Source organism: Penicillium chrysogenum, assembly GCF_028827035.1.
Source record: "Penicillium chrysogenum strain IBT 35668 chromosome Unknown utg000005l_segment0_segment0, whole genome shotgun sequence".
NCBI classification, from domain to species: domain Eukaryota; kingdom Fungi; phylum Ascomycota; class Eurotiomycetes; order Eurotiales; family Aspergillaceae; genus Penicillium; species Penicillium chrysogenum.
Window position 1 is genome coordinate 6511458 of NW_026622753.1, and position 27162 is coordinate 6538619.

Sequence of the window (27162 nt, forward strand, 5' to 3'; positions counted from 1 at the left end):
CGATGTTATAACAGAGTAGGTATAATAGGTAGGCTATTGACTATGGACTATGCATTACATGCATCATAATGCATCAATATTTGCAGGTGGTTTGCCTCCTATGCAGGTCAGCTAAGCAAAGAACCCAACATTCTTTGTTGGATTGGCTACCATCCCCGAGTCTTCGAGGCCTTGATCACATCCTCAAACTCAAAAAGGAGTTATTTCCTGTTTTGGGTATACTTATTTGACAGGAGACTTGATCTATGTCTCAAACCCTTTTCTATATCCTTCGCTGAACAAAGTGGGTAGAACGAAGCCGATCCAGTAAAGACGGTTGATGTATCGCATCAAGAGGCGGAAGACGGATATAGATCCGGATAGCTTCCGGACTGTATAGGTATTTTGAGTAAATGACCCCGAGGCAAGCCGATGCAGGAAGATATTTCAATATTGAGACCATCCTAGTACTAATACTATACCTCGCACTATAAACCTAAAAGGCAGTCGTTCCCCTTTGTCTTTGTTTATACCACGTCTGCCGTGTTCTCCCTCTCGACCGGGAACCTCCTACACCAATTAATCCACAATGTTGCAATCAACAGATGCTGTTCTCAATGATCTCTTCGAAGGTTATGCTGAGCAGGGCTTCCTCCCAGATGGCCTTCCGCTGGCCAGAATCTCAAACCCCTATTACGAGATTTGGGAGGATATAGCCAGCCAACTCCCGAACCTCATCCAAACAAACCAAATCCGCGAGAGAATCGACAATATGCCCGTATGTACGACTGAGAATCTTCAAACAGAACCAGAATGGCGACGAGCATGTGTTATTATGGGATATTTCACTCATGCCTATATCTGGGGAGGAGAGACCCCAAAAGACGTAAGCGCCCATCACCCGGGGCCCCAGGGCCCTTTCCTCAAACAAAGAAATCCCATTAACATCCAGACAACAGAGGCTTCCCCCTCAATCTCAAAACCCTTCCTTGAAATATCAGCACACCTCGAACTTCCCGCCTGCGCCACTTACGCCGGCCTCACATTATGGAACTTCATACCTTCCCACCCAGAAGCAGACATCACAGACCCGGACAATCTCCATGTTCAGACCTCGTTCACCGGCACGAAGGACGAGGAATGGTTCATGGTAATCTCCGTCGCCGTTGAAGCCAAGGGCATCAAACTCATCTCGCTGATGAGGGACGCTTCTAAGGCAGTTGCTGCCAATGATATAGACCTTCTCACTGCCCTCTTGTACAGGTTTGCCGATGGTTTATGCGACCTGACATTGACTCTAAAAAGAATGTACGAGCACAACAATCCGGCTGTCTTCTTCCACCAGCTTCGGCCGTTCCTGGCTGGCAGCAAGAATATGGGTCATGCTGGTCTGCCCAGGGGTGTGTACTATGACACTGGTGATAGTGATAGGGTGGAAAGACCAGAGAATTGGCTCCAGTTAAATGGTGGAAGTAATGCACAGAGCTCGCTGATCCAAGCACTTGATATTTTCTTTGGTATTAAGCACTCTGCGACGGATGGGAAGCAGACTGGTGGTCCGAGTTTTATTCAGGTAAGAACATCACGGGATACCAGTTTCCAGTGCCTCTGTCTCAGACATGTTTCACCAAGTATTAACACCAACGACAGCAAATGCGAGACTATATGCCTGGTCCGCATAGGCGCTTCCTTGAGGAACTATCCGCTCGAGCTAGTGTTCGTCCGTTTATACTGGAGTCGCCGGTTCAACAGCCTAAGGATGCGTACAACGCAGCTGTGAACGAGCTCAAGGCTTTTCGCGATACACACATCCAGATGGTCACTCGATACATTGTCATGGCATCGAGACAGCCCAATCCAACTGAACAAGGAAAAGGTAGAATGAATCTAGCCACGGCTAGCTCTCAAGCGAAGGAAGCAGGCACGAAGACTAAGCTTGCTGGGACTGGTGGCACGGATTTAATACCCTTCCTGAAAAAGACCAGAGACACAGTTCAAGATGCTAAGTGCTAGGTGTTCAGATGGACGTGTGATGATTGAACGAACATATTGTGATATAGATTTGTCTTTCCGTATTGTAAATTGACATTGGTTGCCACCAGTACTATGGTTCAATATGGCCTTCCTAAACAAAGAATCGCATCACGATCTAGAGTAGGATACATCCCGAGATCCGGAGGTACATCCACGGCGATAGGACCGTATCCTCGTAGGGTTTCCCCTTCCCCATGTAAGTGGCAGATTCCGGAGTCAATCTTGTTGCAAACTTGGTATGAATATCGTTGGTTTGGATAGAATCCCTGGTGCTTCCCAAGATCGCCGCCCTAAAGCATGCTCCGCAACATCCCATCTGGCAGATAACGAGGAAAGGGCCCCATGCGAGTCCCAGGGACAAACCTGCGATGACGCAGATATTCGAGCCTGTTGGTCGTATCTGGCATAATGCAATCATCGTGGTGAACTCGGTGGAAACAGAGAGGCTGGATCTTGTGGCAAGGCGATTCACAGAGGCGTAAAGACATAAACTTCGACTGCCGGGGGGCAGTAGAGCCTCTCAGGAGGGTCCCAGCACTGAGGAACGTTTGGACAAGGGTGATGATGGTTGTTGGTCAGGCACATCCTGACGGGGTGCTCAAAAGCCTATCACACTGCAGCAATGGCCTAGGTTCTCGGCTTAGAAGAGCGTCTGGAACGATCACCGCTTCTTCGTGTTGGCGGGCACACCCTCACTCTCTCGCAGCTCGGCCAGATACTTCTCCCTCTCGATCAAACGCTCCTTCTCTTCCTTGATCATCTGCTCAACTGTTTGAGTGGCTTCGGCCATGCGATCAAGCTCTTTCCTCTCGGTCGTCCGACTGTATGGGTTCCCGGGCGTATCGCTCATCGGAATATCCGCCGTCCTCTGCCCAATCTGCTTGGTATTCTTTCCCTTGCTCTTGCCAGCCTGACCACCAGCGAAGCCTCCAGTGAGGATCTCGTAGAACGGCTCAACGGGCTCATTGAAGATGATCTCTTCGTAGTTCTGGCTGATCACATCCTCCCGACGCTCTTTCATTCCCTCCGCATCAGGGCCGTAAGGGTGTAGCTTCAGGCTGTGCCACAGGGTCTGCGGCTTCTCATTCGACTCAGGCACAAAATACAGCTTGATCTGGATTTCGAATTCACCCCAGCCAGTTTCCGTGACTTCGAAGGGCTGCTGCTCGACCACGCGGACATTTTGGGCGTACGTCTCATGCAGCTTGAATTGGACTTTCTTTAGCCAGTAGGAAATGTCCTCGCCGTTGACTCCCCTGACGAATATCTTCCAACTGTGGGTGTGGTCTGGAGGACAGTCTGAGGGCTTATTATTGGGATCGAAGGGGGTCGCTACACTGCCAAATACTGTGTTTATTAGCTTGCGACGGTTGGCGATAATGCGCTCTTTGCGGAACATACCAAATGGTCGGAAGGCTGAGACGCCCTGCGAGCGTGTTAGTTCGATTTTAGTATTTCCCGGGGCATGAACCTTACCCTGACACGCTTGTTTCCTGTTGCAGATACCATCTTGCACGTTGATGTTAGATTGTAGAACCGATGAACACGGATTGTCCAGAGCAAGGGCGAAACGGAAGAAGGATAATCCGCCGGGGCTCAAGTGGCCCGACAAGAAGGCGAATGATGCCGAACGCTAACTTCAAAAGTCCTGGTGAAGAGACAATTACCTTGAACAATTGAACTATTTCGCTTATTGAAGAGCATGATATTCACTTTCCTCAACTCAGCTCTAGAATCTCAATTGTGAACCTAAATAGCCTGGACTATTGTTCCGATTCCTTAGTGATATCATTCTCCGGAGCTATCCCAAAGCTACAGCATGCCGACCAAAAGACTAGTTGTCGCAGGAGGAAGCGGTTTTTTGGGTTTGTGATTTGCATTCAGTGCAGAAATACCAATATCATTTACTGACTAGCTATTCCAGGATCCAGAATCTGTAAAGCTGCAACAGCAAGGGGATGGACAGTCACATCATTAAGGTCGGGTGGCTTTCTCGCCTATGTATGAATCTATGGAAGAGCACAAACTGATCTTTGTCTAGTCGATCTGGTGAGCCCCGGTGGGAGGCAGTCACTGATTCTCGTGAACGGCCTAGCTGGGCAGGCTCCGTGGAATGGGCCAAGGCCGATATTCTCAAACCAGAGAGCTACAAGCCACATTTACATGGCGCCTCTGCTGTTGTCCACTCAATGGGCATTCTATTAGAAGCCGACTACAAGGGCGTTGTGCAAGGGAGAGAACCAATTCTCAGTGGCCTTCAACGAGCTTTTAGTACATCTAAGCTTGGAAGCCAAAACCCTCTAACAAGACAAGAGGGCGAGGCTTTGGAGCCAAAAGAGAAAGATGGGCAGCTGACCTATGAGCTGATGAACCGAGATTCAGGTGCGGACAAGAGTTCTAAAGTCTGTTTTGAAAGCTGACACATGTGTGATTTAGCGATTGCACTAGCCCAGGAGTCCACCAATGAGCATGTCCCGACCTTCGTTTACATATCTGCAGCGGCCGGGGCACCGATTCTGCCGGCCAGGTACATCAGTACTAAAAGAGAAGCGGAGGCAACTATCACATCCACCCTCCCGGACCTACGGAGCATCTTCATACGCCCGGGCTTCATGTACGACTCGAGTCGGAAGTTCACGCTGCCAATTGCAATGGGTGGTTTTGTTGCCTCAGAGTTCAATACCTTCCTCGGGAATAAGCTTGGGTTCCTCGGAACTATGGCCGAAAAGCCCCTCAAAGCCGATGTTGTGGGCGAAGCGGTTGTCGAGGCATTGGAGGATGAGTCCACCAAGGGTGCAGTCGGAACAAAACAGATTGAGGCACTTGCAACAAAAGCCTGGCGAAAGACGATGCTTTAGGTCTGTTGGCTGATCAAGTGACTTGTATGTTTGTAAAACAAATTTTTTTGGGCAGAGGGGAAAGCGCGTGGAATCTCTGCTGGTTGATTGGTGCCTATTCAGGCACAGCTGTATAGCTCGGAACGTCCACTAATGTAAAATATTGCAATGAATTTCACATTCAGCTTAAATCATGGTGCCACGTTCGAAGCTGTCCCGAATTTCGGTGGTGTACTAATAAAAAGTGTTAGTAAAAGGATCACATAAAGACAGCAGCGGAAAACTGACCTTGTTGTAGAAACGAGCGAGTTTCTGGTTGAACTGCCTGTTCTTCTCGTTGATGTATGTCACATCCGCGTCATCATCACCACCACGGCGCTCCTTGCGTTTCTTCAGGCGCACCTCCTCTGCCTTCTGGATATCGTTGACCAGTCTGTCAACAGCAGCCCGATCTGGTTTGCTCTCCGTAAAGCCAGTCGAGTCCGCAGTGGAATAGAAGCTACCGTTCTTATCAATTGCAATCATTTCACCGTCCTCGGTCTCCACAATCTCTAGATCGCCGTTGGCTGCGGCTCTCTCGATCGCAGCAAGCTTTTCTTTCTCGTAGGACTCCAGATTCGGCGCCATCTCTCTCAACTGTCTCTTGTAAATCTTCCGGGCATCTTGAGTGTAGTCCTGGAAAGCCACGTTATCTCGGTGACGCTGCTTCTTCTCCATGCGTCTATCCCACTTCTCCGATTCATCCACTGTCCAGTCCCATGCCCGCTTGCGTTCAAAATCTTCTCCTGCGGCTTCCGTATCCGCTTTGAGGAGGTTGTGGGAGGCGAATGCATGCTTGCGGGACAACGTATTTAGCAGGGCTGGGTCGGTAGTCAGACGTTGGGACTCGGCTGCAGTCTCTTTTAAGTTGCGCTCCGTTGCAGATTTCTATATGTTGTGTCAGTTATTCAGTTATGTGGAGGGGTTGGGCTGGCCAAGCCTATTGATCCGCGCAAGCCATTTTTGAGGACGACATACAGCTCGAGCCTGCAAGGCTTTGAACCTATTCATTCTCTCACGCGCTTTTGATGCACCGTCATCCTTTATGTCATCTGGTTGAGTTTCGACTTTCTTTTCGGAAGATGCGACAGGCGATTCGCTCGTGTTCTCAGTCGGTTGGTCAATGGGCTGTTCTTGGCTCGCCTCGTCCTTCGCGGATTTATCCGCATTCCTGGTTCGAACCATAATTCCCTTGGGTTGATCAATAGATCAACAGCAGCTATGGATAGAAATCGGTAAGTGTTTCGTTCGTAGCTAGGTTGATAAGGAATGGCAGTTAGCTGGTTGACGAAATAAAAGCGCGAATGCGGCCCCCACACCGCCTTCCACGCCGCCCTTGATCTGCTGGGCAAGACCCCAGACTTGGGTACAGTCCTTATCGGACCTTTATCTTCTCCACATCTTCTCCTGGAGATCAGCTTCAATCCAGTCGACATGGGAGGACCGCCTACTCGGTTGCTGCTGCTGCAACCAAGACTACAGCTTAGCACTGGGAATACTCTCTCGCGGCAATTGGTGCGCAGCCTCCATCCCGCAACCATTAAACGACCCCGTGACCCATCACCATCTGAACTGCTTCGGTTCGCCCTGACGGATTCAACTGAGCCAATTCATGACTCGAACACTAACGAGGTCTTATCTGGATACCTCCATGGACAATTTGCTACCGAGTGGAAGTTCAACACTCCACCTCCGCCGTTGTGGACCTCCCTCAAAGGGCTTACATCGCGGAACCGAGAGTTGTTGTGGGATCCCAGTAGCGAAATGGCCGATGTCGCTTCCTTACGGAGTCTAATTGAGAGACACGTCAACGACAGACATGGAGCAGAGATATTGCAGTCTCGTAATTGCTCCCAATTACGTGACGTTTTGCGACGCTGTCAACGGAACGACACATTAGCAGAGATCCTGACGGTGATGCATGACCTGTTTGCAAGGCTGAAACGTCTCCAGCTTCCTATTCATCCCAGGATGTACGCTATAGCGCTGTACTTTGCATTTTATGCTCTTTCGCCTTCAGATTTGAGGCACTTCTTGTATAACCATCACCACATGGGCATTCGAGCCCTAAATCTCCGAACAAGTCTGCAGATAATCCGAATTTGTTCAGAAGCACTCGACTGCAAGGCTTTTGAGGACCCCTCCTATGATCCCAATCCCATCCTTGCTGAGATCACAGGTGAAGGAGGACTCGTGGCACAAAAACACAGGTTGCATGATACCTTGTTCTGGACGCAACCTACTGATCAAATTGGCGACCGATTCAATTATGAAAACGAAGCCCAGTATTATATCTGTCTACTTGCTAAGCTTGGGAGTGATGAGGTACTTCACACATGTTGGTCTCATTTCTTGAAGAACATTCAGCCTAAAAACTCTCAAAGCTGCATTGCTGCCTATGAGGTAGTGCTGGCTCTAGTCCGAAATGTTCAGTCCGAAATAGGAGTGAAATGGTTGGAAGATATCTCTCAACATTGTGGTGATAACCTGCCATTCATTGCGAAGTTTTCCAATGTTGGATTCCTCCTTAGTGACCCTATTGTGGGCGAGGCACTGCCTGACCTAGTGAGGGGAGAAGACTATCTTGACCTACTTGAGGTTTGCCTTGAGGACATGGATCGAAGGACGGATGTTCAATGGAGCCCTGAAAGCCAAAGGCATTTCAGTACGGCCTTGGACCCCTCAGAATCAATCTGGGAAGCATTTGATGATCAACTTTTACCGAAAATAGATAACAAATCCGTTGACTCCAACCATGGAGGACAGTTGTATGCAGAACTTATGGCTCATGGCTGCTCCAAGTCTCCGGCTGCACTGGGCAGGGTCGCAGATCTGTTGAATGACCACGGCGGACAGCCCCAAACGATCATCACTCGTCTTGATTGCAATGTAGCACAGCTTGATGAAGTTCGTTCCAAGCTTGGATCCCTCGAGCTCCGATGGGTACCAGAACAATCACCGATTGAATTTTCTAACTCCCAAATTCCGGCGCTGCGTGATTTGTCTGAGCCTATGACCCCATCTACCCTAGGCCTTATTCGGGCTCGTTTCATCATTCACGGAGTTCCTCAGATGGGGATCGACAACTTACATTTGATGCAACTTGGCTGCATGGATATGCGGTATGGTCCAGATGAACCATGGCAACCGTCAGGCTACATCGTGGTTTGGGACCGTCATTACGGGGAACTCCTCGGGCTTTATGTTGGGCAGAGCAACGGGGTCATTGACTGTGGACCAGCACCCTCAGATGGCCCTTTTGGTGCCTTGATGCATCTCGAACTCCCAGGCAATCGTAGCGAGCGAATACTTGGTCGCCTTCACGCTCGGAATTGCTCGGGTCCTTACTATCTGGATGTAGATCCAAGTGCAGATTTAGAGTATTGAGTTTTCTCCCGTGCGAAATATCCATAAAATCATTAAGTTGCTGGAATGAGATGAATCATGGACTATTGATATGACTGAGCGGTGATATGCTTTGGCAGAATCTAGATGTGTTGCTTTGTAGGCATATCCTTTTCGGCTACTCTTCCATCTCCAATATGACTCCCATATAACGAAAGCTTTATATTTTGCTCTTTCATCTAAAATCCAGTGAACCCAGCTCATCAACCTACTGCCAATCAACAGTTTTGATCGGCAGCTGACTAGGATTCCGAATCCCAACTTGGCCTGTCTTGGGTGTCCGCGGAAATGTTATCAGTCTACCAGTGACACGCACTGAGATGCGTCTTCCACACAAATATGGAGCCAAGCCTCCCACGCCATGTGCAATATCAAGACCGTCGGTAAGGATGGGGGGACGCCACCCATTTGGTATTGGTATCGAAGCCCCTCGTAGTCTTGGATATTCCCGGCTATGAGTGGTATGTTTTTCCGAATATCTCTTCCTATTCCGGCCAGTTGTGTGGTGATGGACATATGGAGACCCCGATTCTTGCACTCCTGCAGCACGCAGCGGGCGTCTTCTAGGGAACTACAACGAAGAGGCAACGCAGCCACACTGCTACGTGGGGTTGCATACCCAAAAACTTTGACTTGCATGGGTTTTCAGTCCTACGGAGTACGGAGTACTCCGTACATCATAAGACATTCGATTCTCATGCACCAAGAACTGGAGTGAGGTCTAGTCCAAAGTCGACGCGAGTCCCTAGAACTGCCGACAAGGTTAGAACTCAAATACCCTTGACGAAACTCGACCTGCATCTGCAACTCAAGGACTTCCAATCCACGTTGGCCTTCCAGCATTGGGCTGCAAAATCTTCAAAAATGGCTTCAAAAATGGCCCCCAGCATTAGCAACGTGCCACATATGACAAGAGGCACACTTCTCGGATCCGACAATAAAATTGTCTCAAGCGCTTGGACCCATCTGAACCCGTCTAATCTTAGTACTAGTTCGTTCGTCTTCGCTAAAATTGCACGCCGATCGATCGAACGGCAAGATACCATTGGCCATTTCTAATTGGAATTGCTGTCAAAGTCCACTCAGAGACCCACGAGCAGGGGTTGCAATGGTAAGAGCGTCCTGGAATGTCAATTGACTCTGAATCCCAGGAAAGCTGATGAACTTGCCAGGTTATACGGTTTCCCTCCGAAAGGCTTACTCCTTGCCACCCTCGAAACTATATTGCCCTGGGACTACCTCGTGTCCCTACCAAGATCATCCCACCATGACGGTGAGGTCCAGTGAACACTTCCAAATTCCCCATTGTTGGGGGGAAGGCAGATCCTTTTCTGAAGGATTGCCAAGCAACGGTTTGAACGCCAATCACCACGCCTCACGGCAGCTTCCAGATCCAGTCACTTGGGATTTGAAGAGTCGGTTCCCAGCTCGCCGGAGGCTTGTCGGTCAGCAATCGGCAAATTTGCTGTTCTGTACTCTACAAAGCGGACATCTGAGTTTTTCGCTAAAACGCCAGTTACACCGTACAATCCGCACTTCGTACGGAGTGCTGTTCACACATTCTGAAAGCCAAAACACATAACCCCTCTGGTCGTGTGCGGCCCACAACCCCGTAGACCGGTCCGCAAAAAGCCACAATTCGACAAGGTCTTTGTCCATTTTTTCTTGCCCCGTTCGCACTATGCCGATAGGTCGAGACCAGGCCTGCACTCCGTACGCCAACACGAGATACTTCAAGAGCACCCTTCCCAAGAAAAGCTTCCCGGTTGTACATGCGAGTTCCACAATACAAAACAGCTTCCACTTATATTCGATTGCCTGACCGTCTTTCGAGAGATCGGAGACCATTTTCTGCCTTCATTCAGCTCACGCACCATTTCCATGGAGGCACAGCCCACACACCCATGTCCACGCCCACTTGTGTAGTTCTGGTCTCCCCTTCTCGTGGCAAAACCCACTCGGCCCGTTCCCCGTTCCCCCGGCTCTTCCCTTTCTCATTACCGGTGGATACGCCAATCGTAGGGTATCGAAGTGTTTCGACTAAGACAAGGACATTATTCAATACTGTGACCTTCACCATTCCCACTCCCCTGTCATATTCCAGCCATCACATGGTTGGATAGCTCGGGGAAACTGGACAGGGGTGATTAAATTTTACTGTGGACGTTTCTTTTTTTTTTCCGATCCCTAAGGAAAATCGGCCAACGAATCCCCCCGAGGGAAGTATAGAGCCAATTCGACAGGGCGAAAAAAAAAAAAAAAGAAGAAGAAGAAGAAAAGATCATACCGAGCTAGTGTCATGAGGCGTCGCTGTTAACCGCCTGCGTTTACATGTGGAGCATCAGATGCCTTCATTGACCGGATATGTTTTTCTCTTTCCCATCAAGACATATAATTCTATCTGGGACATTGACTCTGTTCTGATCGTGATTATCTGACCGCTTTGTGCGTTTCATTCAATGCCTCGTCTGCAACCTACCTCGTCTGAAACCAACCCCAATACGGCAATATCTAAATTATAACACAAGGACCACCTATTGGGACTTGCGCAAGTCCCCCAAACAATATATGGCGAGGCCACCGCCACAGCAATGTGGGAATTCCACACCTGAACGGCCATACATCGACTCAGGTCCCCGCACACAACACCGCGGCCCGACACCCATGCCATATCCTTACCCACATGAGCCTCGACAGATCATACCCCAGAGCACGAGCTATGGGCGCCCTATGCACGGGGCACCTCTTGGTCCAAGGCTACCTGCCTTGGTTGTTCCTGAAAGAAGCACAGATCCCCGATATATGCTTTCGTCCGACAATGCCTACATGAACACACAATCTACGCCCCAAACGCTCCCTCTCCGACCCTATCACCAATATCCGGGAAGCTCTGATGCCCGCGGTTACTACAACCCGTACGATGAGAGAACGTACCCAACTTCGGGCCATGCTCGTGACTATGAGAGTCACCGGAGCTGGACATACGACGTGGAGTCCCAGTAAAGTCCCTCTCTTTTCGTTTCTGTCGATTGAACCGCCTCTATCTGTCAGTGCTCCGTCCTGATGCGATGTCTTCGGCTTGGAGAATTCGAACACAATCCTCCGTCTCATGTCACATCTGTGACAGGTTACACAATGCAGAGGAGACATTCTAACACATTCTGACAACGGACTTTTATATAGACACAGCAGCAGTTCTACGGCCATGCCCAGCCCCGTCTGGTCAGATAAAAGCGCAGCCACCCACGCATTCAATCCTATCCTACCCAACATTCACCAAGACCCGAAACCACAGTCCCGAAACGCGAACTACAGAATGCCACACGGCTTCGACAAGCTCCTCCACCCTGAACCGGAGCCACAATCACCATCACCCCCTCCACCACCCAGACGACCATCCACCCAATCCCGATACCATCTCCACATCCGACAGCAACCCATCGCCGCACGAGCCTGCGGCGCAGGCGACAGAGACCGCCGCCCAGTTGACCCACCCCCAATCGTGCAGATCCTCCTGACCGACTTCGACTCCAACTCACAAGAAGACCGGGATCTCCTCCAAGACCCCCGCTTCACAGTAGGCTGTCTACTATTCCCCGTCTCACCTTCTTTGCCATATGCCGAACCAACAGAAGCACATTCACGCGAGCGCGATCAGGAGCGAGATCAAGACCGGGACCGAAACCGCGATAGAGAACGAGAACGAGAACACGAAAGAGAACGAGAACGAGAAAGAGAAAGAGAAACAGATGGCGTCGCCCGCACAGACGACAACTTCTCAACCCCATTACTATCGGGCAAAGCCTTTATGTCCCCCTTCTACGTCGACGCCGACCCAGACCCCAACTCCGCTCCCGCACACCCATCCTCCATATCCGATCCTCATATCTCCAACCCCCCTCACCACGTTTACAACCACGCCGCTTCGCGCCTCCACCAACCAGCCACCTTTTTCATCTTCGCGGATCTCTCGATCCGCTCGGCGGGCCTATACAGGCTGCAGTTTCGATTGATGAATTGGGGCTCTGTGGAGGATACGGGACAGTCGATGCCGATTCTTGCGCAGGCGTGGTCTGATCCGTTCCGGGTGTATCCTGCGAAGGATTTCCCCGGGATGAGGGATTCGTCGATTCTTGCGGAGGGTTTGAAGGAACTTGGGTTTGTGGAGTTGAAGACGAGGGGTCATGGGAAGGGGAAGGGGAAGAAGAGGCGGTGATTTTGATTTGTGAGTGGTGGCTCTTGTCAATTTTGGGGGGGTCTTCCTTTTGTCTTCTTCTGCTGTGTTGATATTATCATCCTTCGAATATCTGGGTTGTCAATCTGGAGTCTGTGAATGGCTTTGTCTCGGGTTTGGCACGAGGAAAAGGAAAATTGGACTCGGGGATGAAACACGGCGTTTGATTCTTTTCTTCAATCATAACGACAGTTCTGAACTTTTTCTTTTCTCTTCTGTCGGTTTGACATGGGATAGGTGAGATGAGACATGCATGCTTGGGAGCGGGGGATAGATAGAAGAAAAAGGTATCAAGGCCGAAAAAAGGCCCCAAAAAGAAACATTGCAATGATACCATATTGGGATACAAGGACAAAAATGTACAGCATACATATTAAAGGTATAAACACAACGGCTCTAAAGCACCTACGCAAGCCTCAAGAGCTGAGGAGGCAGACCAGGGTTGCAGGTCTGGTCTTCCCACTTATCCTCCATCTCTTTCAGCCCTTTCTCCGGTAACGAGGTAGGGAGACCCCTTCGAGCAGTAAGGTTGTACACCTCACGGCTTTTCTCCATCTCACCATCCTCGCGAAGGAGCAAGGCTAGAATATACCCAGCCTCATTGTTTCCCATATCAAAGGCAAGCTCGTACCAATCCATCGCCATCATGCGGTATGACTTGCGGTCGAGGGGTTGGTTGAACAAATCATTAACCCACTTTTCTATGGGTTCGAAACGTCTCAACCAGGCGTGGCGCGCGGCATAGGCCTCCTCCCTCTTCTTGGCGTCTCTCTCTGCTTCGGTTGTAAATTCGCCTTGGGAGATGCGGTAATAGAAATTGGCAAGGTAAAAGCAGGCTAGAGGCTGTTGCCCCAATGCAGCGGCGGCCATGTACGATTCGTACACCTCGTATCTGTGAGGTTCATCCGTTTCCAACACGGAGATGGCATAGTCAGTCATGGCAAGCGGGTCGTAGAACTCCAAGGCGGCGCGTCGCGTGGCATTCAGGATGCCCTGTAGACCCTGTTCCTTCTCAATAGCAATAGCGTACATCCGCCAGGGCGATTCGAAGTCGTCCACTAACCGTATATCCTCCCAAAGGGGAGGGCGTTTGCTAACGGGTTGCAGGTATGGCAGAATCTTCTGCTCTAGGAGCCGGGCGGCTTGTCCGTTCTCGCCACGCCAGATGAGCAGTTTGGCATATAGCATGATCGCTTGAGGGAATTCATCTTTGAGAGCCAAGTCTTTGATCTGCACCATGGGCTCGGTGTTTCGGTAAATATCCACGCCTTCGATGCTGATGTACTGGTTCACCAAATCCACAAGGGCTCGGCGCGAATGTGCTTTTGCGCAGCCGGTCAACGCCCATTCGTAGATGTAGCGGCCTTTGGAAAGGGGTCTCAGAGCGAACGCGATTCGATAAACAGCGTCGACATCTATAACGAAGTGCAGAGTTAGTCTAAATCACCCAATCCATAGCCTTCCGCTATATACTCAATTGAAATTGAAACTCACCTATTGAGATACTCCGTATAAGACTTGCGGAAGGGTACCGCGAGTGCGACAGCCTGATTAACTGTTCACCTACAGACCCAAACGTCGCGATGTTAACATCCGGCGGTAAGACGAAGCCGTAAGTCTCATAAAGGTGACGCGTGGATTTCTTAAACTCAGCCAATGTTGGTTCAACATGCGCAACACAATAATGGTTCCAAAACCCGTCACGGTCTAGCGTCAATCCATTTGGGCCTTCTAACACATCCTCGGGTACCGCTCCCGCCCCCCTCTCTTGTTTTCGAACAGATGGTGATCGGCGAGAAGGCCTAATAGCTGACCGTGATTGAGTAGTGTGGAAGGGTCGTTTCGATGGGGTTGTGTTGCTATTGGTGACAGCTCGAGCGGTGCAAGCTTGCACGCCGTTGTGGCGCAACGCGTGGGCTTTTGGACAGAGAGCTTGATGTAATTGACGCCATCGTAATGGGAAAATCAATGGTCTGGCCATTGAAAAGAGCGCAGAGGCAGATCGTGGGGGTTGGTTGGGTGAGGGGGAAGTTTTTTTTTCTCCGAAGCTCTGGGGATCGGGAACTTCACCGCGAAGCTACTCCGAACAGTTGACATTTAGATCTACCAACTTTACTATACGGCAATGTAGTATTTAAAGAAGATATTTACTTATTTTAAAAGCGATAGAATAGCATCGATATGCTAAATGCATCAATTAACCAAATGAGCCCTCTGTACCAGACGGTCCCAGAACACAATGCGTATAATGTACATTTTGCCTTGATCTGCCAGGCCAAACACAATAAATGCTCAACAAGATCTCTCAAAAGCAAGAATCAAAGAGAAGAAGAACAGAGGAAAAGACCAAATGGACAACATCTTCCCCCGACTCTCTTCTCAATCTACCCCCTCCCCGTACCTAAATAATAACACAGCTTTTACTCCATAGTCGCCTTGGCACCGAGCGCCTTGAACGTCTCAATGAGCTTCTCCGCCTCTTCCTTAGGCACAGACTCCTTCAGGACCTTGGGCACGGCCTCGACGAACTTCTTGCTGTCCACCAGCGACAGGCCGAGCATGGTCTTGATCTCCTTGATGACCTTGGGCTTGGAGGTAGGCTCGAACGACTCGAGCTTCAGGTTGAACAGTGTCTTCTCGGCAGCGGCGGGAGCAGCCTCCTCCTCCTCGGCAGCAGGAGCGGCCGCACCGGGGCCACCACCAGCAGCCATGGCGAAGCCGCCAACGGGAAGGTCGGGGATGTTCAGGCGGGTCTGTGCAGGCGTTTTGATTAGCAATGGTTCGGATAAATACTTCAATTGAGTAGAGTGACGATGTAGATAGACGCATATATGGAATGTCCGCATGTTCTGTTTGGAAATCCATTGAATATGTGTAGATTGTCAAACCCACCTTCAAGCTAGACACCAGGTCGGCAGTCTCCAGCAGCGTCAATGTGCTGATCTGGTCGACAATTTGGGAAATCTTGGGGTTGGTGGTAGCAGCAGGGGCTGCCTCGGTGGATTCGCATCGCCGGCTGCTAGGTGTGCGACGGGCTGTGAGGTATGTAGCGGAGGTCGCGATGCGCAGGGAGGACGGGCGGACGGAGCCGGAGAGCTGTCTGGCGCAGCGGGCTGCGGCCTGGGTGGAGAAGGACATGGCGGAGGTGATAATGAGAGAAGCCCGAGAGAAAGGAAAATCAGAGGAAAGTGGTGGGGATTGGAATCGCGGCTCGTTGATATCAAGACCGAAAGGAAACACTCGAGGAAAATCTGGGAGTGGCACGTGATCATTTATTGTGCCTCAGGCAAATATGTTTATCTATCAGGCAAACACCGCCGTAGCACTAACTAACTATAGTTAGTTAAAGGTATGATCAACTCAATTCTGATATCCTTTTCATTGTATAAGATATCTGTAGAGAGTATCTATGAAGAAAGCAAAGAAAAAGTACTGGAAGAGAAAGGTAGTCCAATTTACAATGGTTCTCAAAAAGCGTATCATCGTACGAAGATCTATAGGCCTCATATTATCAAACAGCATCCAGACCCTCATCGCTCCTTTTTTTAAAGAAAATTTAGTCCTGGTCCCAATCACCTCCACCCTGCGGAGGCTTGGGTCCTCCTGCCTGTCTCGAGACAATGATTTGGTCGACGCTCAGCACCGTCCGGGCAGCCTCACTGGCCAGACGGATCGCAGACATCTTCGTAGCCATAAGATCTAGAATACCCTCCTCGACAGTGTCCAGAGTGCCATCGGAGTCGCCAATCTCAAGGTCCACACCCGTAGTCCAGTAGGGTTCCTCCTCTTCAGACGAGCCCTCCTCCTCATCCTCCTCGGAAGATGACTCGCCAGGAGCACTGGCGCGGTGGTGTGCGGTGTACAGACGCGAGAGAACCTCGGTGGCATCAAGACCGGCAGACTCGGCGAGTGTGCGGGGAACGACCTCGAAGGCCTCGGCGAACTTGCGGATGGCGTACTGGGGCAGACCGGGGGTTCGGTCGGCGAAGTTGGAGATGCGCTCGACGAGCTCGATCTCCGTTGCACCGGCACCGGGCACGAGACGGGGGTCCTTGGTGATGGCCTTGACGACGTTGACGCCGTCGTCGATGGCACGCTCGACGTCCTCCAAGTGGTTCTGGGTGGCACCGCGCAAGACAATGGTTGCTGTGCGGGTGATGGCGTTAACATCCTCCTGGCGGAAGACGGTCACTCGGTCACCGCCAATCTCGGTCGTCTCGACAACATCGATCTGGCCCATCTCATCGGGCATGGGGGCGCCCAGACGAGCCAGAGGTGTGGCGCCGACAACGCGGCACAGGCGGCGGAGCTCGAACTTGGACAGAATCTTAATGACCAGGATATTGAAACGGTTGAGGTAGTGCATGGCCAAGTCGCCAACAGTGGACCCGGCAACGACCACGCGGAGGCCGGAATCGTAAAGCTCCTTAATAGCAATCTCCAGACGATCCTCCTCACCCGAGGTGAAGTCCATCATCTCCTGAGCATTCTTCAGGAGAACTGTGCCCTTGGTCTCGGTCTGGCTGATATCGATGGGGCAGCTGAAAACGCCGACCTTGGCCTTGGTGGCCTTCTTGATAGTTCCATCGGGCTCCCGGGGGAAGACCATACCCTTCACCACCTTTGACTGTTCCAAGCTACCACCCATGATCTTAACAACTCGCACGTTGTCGACGTTGAAGTTAGCGGGGTTCCTGGGCAACACAGCCAGAACAGCCTCCGCAACCAACGCAGCCAAAGCATCTTCCGTACCGGACTGCTTAGAAGCCACCACTGTGCGGAGAGCCTTGCTCAAATCTGTTGCCGATCGTATTTCCTGGAGTCTGTCGACCTCAAGGTCTAGATAAAGTCAGAAATATTCCCCCACTTGTATACTTGTATATCCACAAAGCATAATGGAAGGAGAGAGAGGGGGGGAGGGCGGGGTTGGGAAACATACCCTCTAGAACCTTCAAGGCATAGTTCTGAGCCTTCTCGTATCCAGAAACAATATCACTCGTCTTGAGGCCCATACGGATCAACTCCTCTGCCTTTTTCAACAACTCCCCGGCCAACACAATAACCAAGTTGGTACCATCGCCCATCTCCGCATCCTGCTGCTGACTCGCCATAACAAGTAGCTTAGCAGCGGGGTGAACAACATCCAACTCACGAAGAATAGTGGCCGCATCGGAGGTCAGAATCATCTTTTGCAGGTGGTTGATGACGATCTTGTTGCGGCCATAGGGGCCCAGGGAGGTCTGGACGGTTCCTGAGATAGCCTGGCAGGCTTCGATGTTACGGATAACGGCTCCATCTTCAGCATCGTGACTATATGGTAGGAAACACAGATCAGCCAATTGCTTTGCTTCTTTTTGAGGGGCGCCAGATAGGGAGGTCCCTATTGCGGTGGGTTTTCGGGCTCCCCGACTTTTCGAACTCACCTCTGGTACCCGGGCTTGAAGAGCCCCGCCTGGGAGGGACCTGGAATTGATAGCGACATGATATTAGGTCGCGTCCGAAGGAGATGCGACTGGATATCAAATGGGTTGAATGTGAGGGAGTGGATGGAGCTGTTGTGCCGGGCAATTTTTGGAGCTGCGGTGGTGGGTTTGCTCGGTTTGCACGAGGGGGAAGCCCGCCAGTTGCCCAGTTGCTTGGCGTCTTGCTATAGATCAGCAACTTTACAATCTTATAATCCTTCATACTTTGTATGTTTGATATGATTTTACTTCATGTCTCAGGAGGTCTGTAATGGGAGATTCTCTCATGTTTATTAATACATCGACTAATGCTATTATACACATGTGCAGTTACCATCAATTGCACTATTGACTTGGATGCTTGATCATCTCAAATATGAGATTTGTGAATTATAAGCAGTTCGGAAACCAGGCACTAGGATTATTAGCAACTTAGTATATCGAACAAAGGAAGAAACTCTTACTGTATCCTTTAACAGAGCTGCACCCATTCTCCTCGTAGGTTGCTTCGGCCTTGTGGAGCCTATGTGGTCGAATTAGTAACAGTCAATAAGTCAACGCAGGGGAAATGGTCATACCATCCTTGAATGGCTTCCATTCGGTTGTAACTCTGCTATGAGTTAGCTATCATCCACGTATGGAACTTTTCTACGCCTACCGTTGGGTGAGTGGACATGAACTGTGGAGGGGCCTGTTTCTCCTGTTCATGCATGCGAGCCCATCTAGAAATTATCAGCAAAGTCCAAGACGCTAACACATGTCATGTCGACTCACAGTTTGACGGCGGCCTCAGGGTTGAAACAGGCTTTGGACATCATCACTGGGGACAATCGTTAGCGACACAATCGCAAGTTGATCTTAACTTCAAGGGTTCATACTTAGTCCGATATTGTCTGCTTCAGCCTGTAAACAGAAATTAGCCAAGTGGCCGTAGAATGAAAGCGAAGAACCAACTATACCTCTTGCGTCCGCGAGTTTGGCAAGCTATACATAAGGTTTAAAAGGAAAGAAGAAAACTGTCCGGAGACATCGAACAAGAAAGAGATAGCGAACACAGCTCCTAGGGTAATGAAACTGTTGCTCATACGCTCTGCGGGATGGTGGGCCACGACGTGAGCAATCTCATGTCCCAGCACAGCAGCCAAGCCATCCTCGTCTTTGCAAATGGGCAAGATACCCGTGTAGACGAATACCTTTCCCCTAAGCGAAGCAAGACAATGTTAGCCACATCCACAACTATAGAACCCAAACATCCAGTAAAACGTACCCAGGAAGTACAAAAGCATTGACCATTCCATCGTCCTTGATAACATGAACCTTCCAATCAGCGCCCTCGATATCCACTTGCGGGATCAACCGCTGCAGGACACCATCAACCATGCGAGTAAGAGGATGGTTATGGGGCAGGATTTTTCCACGCTCGGCATTGAGAACCTCGCGATAACTCTCTTCGCCCATGTTGAGCTCTTGGTGACGAGAGACGCAGTTGAACCGTCGTCGACCGGTCATCTCCACTATCTCCGTGTTGTATAGATAGAGTCCCGATATCCCCACGCCAATAATAACAAAGTGGTGCGGTTTTGCATTCTGCACTAAGCGGAAGACGAGAGGTTGTCGGGAGCTCCCTCGGAATCGGTTGTATTGGTTCTGCCTTTGTTGGTAAGGAGATTTATGGCTTGAGAAGAAAGTGCGCCGGTCGCTCGGGGAAGGTGTGTGGAATGAGAGTTGTGATTGGAGTCGGCGTTGTCGTAGGGGTGCGATTTGAGAGTGCAGAGAGGTAGCCCAACGGGTAAAGAGTCGAGGGCCCAGGGTATTGGATAAGCGTGATGTTTGAGCTGCTGGTGAGGCGGCCTTGAAGTGGGTGGAGGGCTTCGGCGATAAGAACTGGTATGCGCATGCGCTGCGGAATGCGCGCGCCATAGATTGACGGAGCATGGTCGAGAGCCTGTTTAGCTCTATATTAGATGTTGTCAGGAAGAGGATTCAAGGATTTTGCAATGGTCTAGCTCAACCAAACCTCCCCGGGGAAGTTGCAAGTTGAAGGTCCGAACTGAGCCACACGACGATAAGCAGCCACATTCCGTAGCCTGGGATCAACGTCATCCATAAGATGTCTCCAACCTTCGATCCTCTATTGTGAGGATATCCTACGTCCTTATTCGAATCGACCCAGAAAGGCAACAAAGACACAACTCACTACCTAAAGATCTCTTGCTCTCGCAACACATACATTTAGGCCCATGAGTTGATCCACCTGAGATATTGAGGCTGGAACCAAAGAATCGTTTCGATGAGGTTATATACTAATCCAAGGCAACTAGGTAATAGGTTCAGATAAACTAGCAAGGCTGGATGTATAGAAAAAGAAAGAGAAGTCCGGTAAATCGTCATATGTTCAAACAGTTAAAGGAGAAAACCGACAGAACCCCATCCCACCCGCGCACCATAGCCGAGACCGTCAGAGCAATTACATAGAAACAGAGATGTTATGTCCAATACAACGGAAACACATCAAGAATAGAGCCCCTGGTATCATGTTGCATAGTCATGGGAACAAAGTGGTATCATAGGGATGGCAAAAGAAATCGCAAAGAGAAATCGCAAAGGGGGGTAAGAAACACAGGGGAAATAATGTCGACTCGACATGTATGTAGAAAGTCGGGAATATGACACAAGGGGAACGTTTCAGAAGTCAAAAATAAGAGGGAGGAGAAATATGTGCTGAGTTGCGGAGAGTCGACACCCTACTCCTCAGTCAAAGCATCGTCACCAGTCTCTCGCCAGTCTTGGGATCGCTCCGTCAACCGACGCACACCAGAAACACGCTGGGCCCAGTGAGCTTCGGATGGAGTGCGGAAGGTGTAGGCGCGCTGTGAGGAGATCACACCAATGCTCTGGAGCACTGCCTTGCGTGAATCACGCCCGAAGACTGCCGGGTGGTTGATCCACTCCAGGGACGATTCCAGATCAGCGTTCAGGGCAATCATCGTCTGAGCATCGACTGCGGAGGCTGGCGTGATGGTGTTGGTGTCGGATGCGGATGAATGGGTTCCGCCAAAGGTAGACGATTTAGGGGAGGAGGCCGAGACGGGAGTGTCGCCGCGGCTATCGGCATCGTCAGACTTGGAAGCACCCGGGGGCAGAGGTGGTAGGCCACCCTTGCCCAGGCCTTTGAGGATGCTGCGGGTTTCGTTGAGGAGGTGCATTGCGCGGTCATGCTGGCCCCGAGAAACCAGCGTGAGAGCACGGGTCAGCATGTCGGAAGTGAGTAGCTCCATCCGGCGCTGCACGATCGAGGGATGAGGAGGAATTGGAGGGGTCGAGGATCGCTGGCCGTTGGCCCGAGGATTAGGAGGCAACATGGTAATGGCCAGGAGTGAAGGGCGGGGGGAGTGGGTGAGATGGCCATCGCGGAGCAGGTCGCCGTAGGTTAGATCAGCCTGGATCAATGGGACCTCTTCAACACTTAAGACTCGGCCCTCGTCACCATCGGAACAGCCGCCGAGAGCCTCCAATCCGGAGACTAGGCTCTCCCACGGATCCTGCGGCATGTTGTCCTGCGTAGCGTTGTCGGGCTGGATGACAAGTTGAACCAAGACGTCGCGCTTGTCGCCGAACCGAAGATCTCCCAGTGCGGCTTCCGCATCTTTGCCAGTTGCACGCTTTGTGGTGTGAAGAGCGCCGCTAATCTTGACAAACTTGGCGGGTGACCCTTCAGGTAGACGGAGCTTCAACTTGACGTTTTGGTGGGAGGTTGTCTGCAACGCACCCAGGCATCCAGCAACACATTCTCGCAACATCATCCAATCCTTCACATACGAATAAGATCCCTTGGTACGAGTAGACAACTCGATCATGGTATCGGGTTTGTGGGTCAACCCAAGTCCAAAGGAGTGGATGGTGACCTTGGCAGCTTCCGCACGGGAGACCACGAAATCAACGCTTTCAGGGTCGGAGATAGAAGAGTCGCTGATCAGAAGAATGGTCGAGACGGGGTTGTTGAATTTGCGCTGCATCAGAAGATCCATGGCGACATTTGCACCTTCAACCACGTCCGCGCGGAGACTCTTTTGGCCAACCGGCCGGATCGATTCCAAGATCTTGGGCCATCCAGCCCAGGACTTGGTGGTCATACCAACCAGGGGCACCCCTCCACCACTCGAGCCAAAAGTCACGAGGCCCATCCGGTCCCGAGGGCCGAGATTCTGCACGAGGAATTTGAGGGCATCGCGCAGGAGAGTAATCTTCAAGCCTTGCATAGACGAGGACACCGGAATGACCACGACAAGATCGAGGGGGATATGAACAGTGTTGATGGCAGGGAATTCTGCATCGGGGCTGGCGTAGTCGGGGTTGGTGTAGTCTGTAATGGCGGTATTGATGGATTTTCCTGCCCCGTAAGACGAATTGATAGAAGCTTGTCGTTGGATTCCACGGCTACCGCGGTAGTCATCCTCCTCCGCCCCCGAGTTGTCGTAGTCATAGTCATTGTGGCGTGAAATGGCCTCTGGGTGCAAATCGATCAAAGACCGACGCCATATTTCAAGCTGGTTGCGATTCTGGAAGCGAAGGTAGAAACAGGGCAGCTCAGTGACAGAAAGGTTTAAGGAGAGAATAGGTTCATCTGGCGACACCTCGATGGACTTTAAATGCTTCTTAATCAATATCGAGCCCTTCAGACTGCAACGAACAGGCTTGCGTCGCCCGGTTGCATCAAATTGGGAGTCACCCGATTTCTTCTCCTTGACACAAATAAGCATCTCGCCGAAGAGATAGCATTCCAACTCCTGCCAGGAATCCCGATCCTTGCCCACGCGCATGTGTCCGTGGAGGCGCAGCTTGCCGAACCGTTGGAACTCAAGACCGTGCCAATTGTCCACTCGGTTGCGCAATTCCTCGGCCACCTCTTCCATATTCTCCGTTGGCTCATACTGGATCGATCGAGCATCCTGTCCGCCACCAAATCGTCCTGCATATGCCTCATCCGGCTGCGACTGTCCGGAAGGCGTGTGCCGTAGGTCATCCAAGTCAGGACGCCAATTGGCGTCGGGCACCTCGACCGTAATCAGACACGTGAGGGTCTGCTGTTGGCGAGATCGATTCATAGTTGGAAACTCGCTTCGGACAGTGACTATCGGCGCAGGAATGGGATTCTTGGCGACCTTGGGGCGAGGACTGAGGTCTGACTCCATAGCTTGCACATCGTAATCATGACGCCGCCCACTGGCGTGGTGTCCTTCATTGTATTCGCCCGATGAGCCGGCCGCGCTGCCGTTCCGGGAGTGGGGTTGACGAGGGTTAGAGCCCACGGTCAATCGCTCTACGCGCTCACGCTGGCTGCTGGTATCACGGCTATCTCGTCGATTATAGGATGAATCTCTCGAGGGGTTGTAGGGTGGTTCCTTTGCCGAGGGGTGGTAAGATGCGTCCCTCGTGTAAGGTGGCTCCCGGGTACCCGAGGTGTAGCGACTGCCGGATTCACTCGGTGCTCGTCGACTGGACGGCTCCCATGGAGTAGGTGTCGTCAAGCCACTGCGTACCGTTGCGGTATCATTCGACGTCACTGAACGAACAATATTACTAATTTTCTCTGGTGAATCATATTAGCCTTCTGGTCCTCCCCTCTGAACCCCGCACGAGAGACATACCGATATCCAAGACATTTCCGCCGCGACTCGTGTCCAAGGCCAATGGCGCATTGCAAGTTGGGCAGTATTGTCCATCGCATTCCCGTAGAAATTCATAGAAACAGGCCTCGTGGGAGACATGGGCACACGAGAGCTGCAGAACACGCTCGCCGCGTAGGGTATGTTCCAATGGTTCCTCACAGACAGCGCATTCGCTCCCGACAAAGGTCCTCTCCCTCCGCGTGTGGGTGCGATCTACCTCCATTAGGCCGGTGGTCCGTCCCGATCTTGAATGAAATGATGTGCGTGAGCGATTTGAATGCGCAAGTTGACCGGGTTCTGGGTAGGCAGAATTAATCGATCCAGCGACAGTCGAAGGTGCTCTCCGGGTAATATCGGTCTGGTTGGAAAGACTGCTGCTAGGTCGGTCTATCACGCCTCGACTGAGTGAACGAAATGAACGGAGAGGTGAACGAGAGGATGATTCTGGCTGCAATTGAAATTCTGTACGTCACAGGTAACCTGGTTAGCAAGGTGGGGACTCTTCAAGACTAATAGCGGATTGAGGCTATTTTGCAGAAGCACAAAAGGATTGAGGATGTGGATAAGAGGGAGAGTAAAAAAGAAAAACACCCCAAACAATACTAGTACTCAGGGGAGGGTGGTTTTAGTCCGATTTATCCCATAGGCATCTAGAACAGGCCACAATAGTCTCAGATCTAGGACATTTCCAAGACTGGAAATCCCAACTCTGATAGAAGAATAGAAGAGAGACATAGAGACAGAACACACTTACTTTTGGACTTTCTGGATCGACCTAGGAAACCCAGCTCAGATAGATGATGTTGAGTTGAGTCGTTCCCAGAGTAGTCCTCCGATCTAGGTGAACGTTTCCACATCGACTCAAAGGAAACAAAGAGGTGGGGGGAAAAGAAAGAAAAAAAAAAACAAGGCGAACCTTCAGGAGCAAAAAGTAATCAAAAAAATAATAAACCAGAAAATAATTAAACAGAAAATAGAATAATAATTAAAATCCAAACAATTCAAGTGTAATAGTGTATACAAGATGAGGAAGAGCTGAACAGGGGGGCACACGGAGTACGGAGTATACACCACACGTTTAGAGTGGACCACATGGGAAAATAAATTGCAAAAAGGAAATTCAAAAAAAAAAAAGACCAAAAGACCAAAAAACCAAAAAGACCAGGAAAAAAACCAAAAGAAAAACCAAAAAAAGAAAAAAACCATGGAATTGGTCAAGATCTTACTAGTACAATAAGTCCCACTCTGAACCATGGATATGGTGGTGGAGATCCCCTGAATTGATATTTTTACGGTTCCAAACATCTGAAGGTTCCAAGGTTAGCCTTATTGCACCCCTTATTATCAGAAGTTATCTTATTAATCTTTATTCTTGTATGTTGTATGTTGTATGTTGTATGTTGTACGGAGCATGTAGTATACGGTTAGATGCATATGTACATGTGCAAATAGCCATACTCAACCCTCGGTACTCTACTTCCCTCTTCGGACACGACACGGATATCCGATCGGCTTTACAATCCATTTAAGGGATCTGATCCTGAAATCGGGTTAATTAATTTACTATGGAGAACAAATGGAGTAGCGGGAGTACGGAGACATTTGTATTATTCATTCACCTCTTCTGCAATTCATAACTCTCTTAAATCTTTCCAAAAGTTGCTTCTTTCGGGGCTATCCACATCCTTTCCATATCTTTTCCATGGACTCTCAATACTCAAATATTCGGCGAATCCACCGGGGCCCTAACCTTGGGAATTACTCCAGTCCAAGAACGGGAAACCTAAATCCGTGAGTGGTGATAACAAGGTTGACGAGTGGATTTACTTCGGACCGGATTAATTTAATATCCGCTAATATACTAATTACCGACTCACGTGGTTGTAGGCGGCTCATTTATCCACTAGTCGTATACCCACCCTATATTGGCTAAGGACCACGCTCCTGGAACAGTGGCAAATTCCCAAGGTTCTCTGTCGATCCTCCGGGCTTTCCCTGTCAAAAGTTGTCCTGGGGATTCTGGAAAACGGAGACTTTATTCCTTTGGTCGAAATCATTTCTGCAATGACGCAATTTCTCTTCGACTATTCCAGGGTTTACCCTTTACCCCGGCTTCAAGCCCAAGTCCGTGTGACACCTGGAACAACAAAATTGGTCCTCGGCTTTGGATATCCTAAATGGGCGTATAGACACTCCTCCGGAGTTTTGACGATCACTCCTCCAGCAGCGGACTCCAACGGATATTTTCTGCTATAAGCCACATGGTAGGCCACTTCCCGAGCTCCCAGAAAATGGGTCAAGGGTCAACAGAAAACCCCCTTGGCCTAATTGGTGTGGCTCGTCTTCGCTTTAAGTCCTGATCTCCCTCGTCGCGCCTGCAATTCGACACCGGCGGGTCTATCGTATTTTGTCCCACTCGTTAGCGCTTAAATCATCTGTCCTAGTAATAGGAGACGCGAAACTAGGAGAAATTGATTTGCACATCATTGACTGCAGCTCCCCGTTTATGGGTCGTTCCGTTGCCCGGGTGGGTGCGAATGTCGTTTACGCGGTGATCGACATACTCCTATGTTTTCTATGTTTCTGGTTTTTTGGTTGCTGCACAGTGTCTGTGCTCAGTTTAGCTACTTCTCCATTGTCTCGGAATCCTGGCTTGCCGAAGGCATCGTCAATGAGTGCTCTGCATAAATTGTCAAATCCTCGTGGTAGATGAGGATTGGCAACGCCTCCCCCTTTTGAGGTGGGGTTTTGATATTGGATCTATCACAAACTATGTCGGTACACCCCCTATGCTGGCCTGCGCGTCATCTGCGTCGGAGAATTACTATGCAGGCTAATTGCAACTACAAAGAACGGACAAGAGCGGAGTTGACTGGTAACAAATCCTTGCTGCTCGGCCCTGGAGCTGTCAAGTCTAGGCATATAGAGTTGTGGCAAACCCTATCTGGCAGCTCAGTTGGCTGTGTTGGCTCTAGACCGTCAAAATTAACACGGCTATTCTTCTTACAACAATACGGAGTACTCTGTACAACGATCCACATATATGTATAGATGTACTTTGGATATTGAAGCGCATAGATCAATGATCATCACCGTTGAAAGTTTCCATAGCGGAGATAGTAATGTAAACACAGTCTAACTCCTTTTAGCCGGTTGATCCTTTCCCTCTTTCTCAATTCTGTATGTTGTAGTGGTCCAGTGTTTCAGAGTACGAACTAGTCGCTTGTAAAAGAATTGACCAACTTGGAAGTGACATAATCACCATGATACCTCCGGGGCTATCATCTAGCATTCTCTTACTTTGTACTCCGCACTCCGTACATACATAAGTTTAGAAATGCAACCCTGTAATCCCTTAATAGTAAATACGGTTGATTGGTTCCTACCTGCAGGTAACTGCATATCCATGCAGGTCTCATTGGCCAGGCTGATCCCGAACCGATAATCGTTAGCATAAAAGACTCGAGGACTTGAAATTGTGACCAAAGTTCAGTAGATGCAGT

General features: G+C 50.2%; 10 protein-coding genes across 10 annotated transcripts; 4 read left to right on the plus strand and 6 right to left on the minus strand.

The window, feature by feature from the left end:
* Positions 1-568: 568 nt before the first annotated feature.
* On the plus strand, positions 569-1992 carry N7489_010875 (indoleamine 2,3-dioxygenase; the record flags this gene model as incomplete). Its single annotated transcript, XM_056716624.1, has 2 exons — positions 569-1552; positions 1630-1992. 2 exons carry the CDS (start codon positions 569-571, stop codon positions 1990-1992), a joined length of 1347 nt encoding a protein of 448 aa, XP_056564246.1.
* Positions 1993-2674: 682 nt separating this feature from the next.
* yaf9 (YEATS domain-containing protein YAF9) lies at positions 2675-3522 on the minus strand (the record flags this gene model as incomplete). The annotated part of the gene is made up of 2 exons (XM_056716625.1): positions 2675-3439; positions 3490-3522. 2 exons carry the CDS (start codon positions 3520-3522, stop codon positions 2675-2677), a joined length of 798 nt encoding a protein of 265 aa, XP_056564247.1.
* A 310-nt stretch (positions 3523-3832) lies between these two features.
* On the plus strand, positions 3833-4871 carry horA (ubiquinone biosynthesis protein COQ11; the record flags this gene model as incomplete). The annotated part of the gene is made up of 4 exons (XM_056716626.1): positions 3833-3878; positions 3938-3992; positions 4055-4395; positions 4450-4871. The coding sequence occupies 4 exons, from the start codon at positions 3833-3835 to the stop codon at positions 4869-4871; spliced, it is 864 nt and encodes a 287-aa protein (XP_056564248.1).
* Positions 4872-5015: 144 nt separating this feature from the next.
* Positions 5016-6074, minus strand: N7489_010878 (pre-mRNA-splicing factor SYF2; the record flags this gene model as incomplete). The annotated part of the gene is made up of 3 exons (XM_056716627.1): positions 5016-5084; positions 5139-5777; positions 5868-6074. 3 exons carry the CDS (start codon positions 6072-6074, stop codon positions 5037-5039), a joined length of 894 nt encoding a protein of 297 aa, XP_056564249.1. The 3' UTR covers positions 5016-5036.
* A 249-nt stretch (positions 6075-6323) lies between these two features.
* N7489_010879 (uncharacterized protein) lies at positions 6324-8276 on the plus strand (the record flags this gene model as incomplete). The annotated part of the gene is made up of 1 exon (XM_056716628.1): positions 6324-8276. The coding sequence occupies one exon, from the start codon at positions 6324-6326 to the stop codon at positions 8274-8276; it is 1953 nt and encodes a 650-aa protein (XP_056564250.1).
* Positions 8277-11499: 3223 nt separating this feature from the next.
* Positions 11500-12510, plus strand: N7489_010880 (velvet factor family protein; the record flags this gene model as incomplete). Its single annotated transcript, XM_056716629.1, has 1 exon — positions 11500-12510. The coding sequence occupies one exon, from the start codon at positions 11500-11502 to the stop codon at positions 12508-12510; it is 1011 nt and encodes a 336-aa protein (XP_056564251.1).
* Positions 12511-12933: 423 nt separating this feature from the next.
* On the minus strand, positions 12934-14509 carry N7489_010881 (uncharacterized protein; the record flags this gene model as incomplete). The annotated part of the gene is made up of 2 exons (XM_056716630.1): positions 12934-13943; positions 14023-14509. 2 exons carry the CDS (start codon positions 14507-14509, stop codon positions 12934-12936), a joined length of 1497 nt encoding a protein of 498 aa, XP_056564252.1.
* Positions 14510-14948: 439 nt separating this feature from the next.
* Positions 14949-15666, minus strand: N7489_010882 (mitochondrial 54S ribosomal protein bL12m; the record flags this gene model as incomplete). Its single annotated transcript, XM_056716631.1, has 2 exons — positions 14949-15281; positions 15421-15666. 2 exons carry the CDS (start codon positions 15664-15666, stop codon positions 14949-14951), a joined length of 579 nt encoding a protein of 192 aa, XP_056564253.1.
* Positions 15667-16084: 418 nt separating this feature from the next.
* Positions 16085-19925, minus strand: N7489_010883 (chaperonin-containing T-complex subunit CCT8; the record flags this gene model as incomplete). The annotated part of the gene is made up of 10 exons (XM_056716632.1): positions 16085-17367; positions 17468-17838; positions 17952-18171; positions 18455-18513; positions 18569-18600; positions 18649-18712; positions 18765-18810; positions 18869-18893; positions 18950-19190; positions 19258-19925. 10 exons carry the CDS (start codon positions 19923-19925, stop codon positions 16085-16087), a joined length of 3009 nt encoding a protein of 1002 aa, XP_056564254.1.
* Positions 19926-20734: 809 nt separating this feature from the next.
* N7489_010884 (VWA and PH domain-containing RING finger protein) lies at positions 20735-24516 on the minus strand (the record flags this gene model as incomplete). The annotated part of the gene is made up of 3 exons (XM_056716633.1): positions 20735-23580; positions 23639-24121; positions 24414-24516. The coding sequence occupies 3 exons, from the start codon at positions 24514-24516 to the stop codon at positions 20735-20737; spliced, it is 3432 nt and encodes a 1143-aa protein (XP_056564255.1).
* Positions 24517-27162: the final 2646 nt, after the last annotated feature.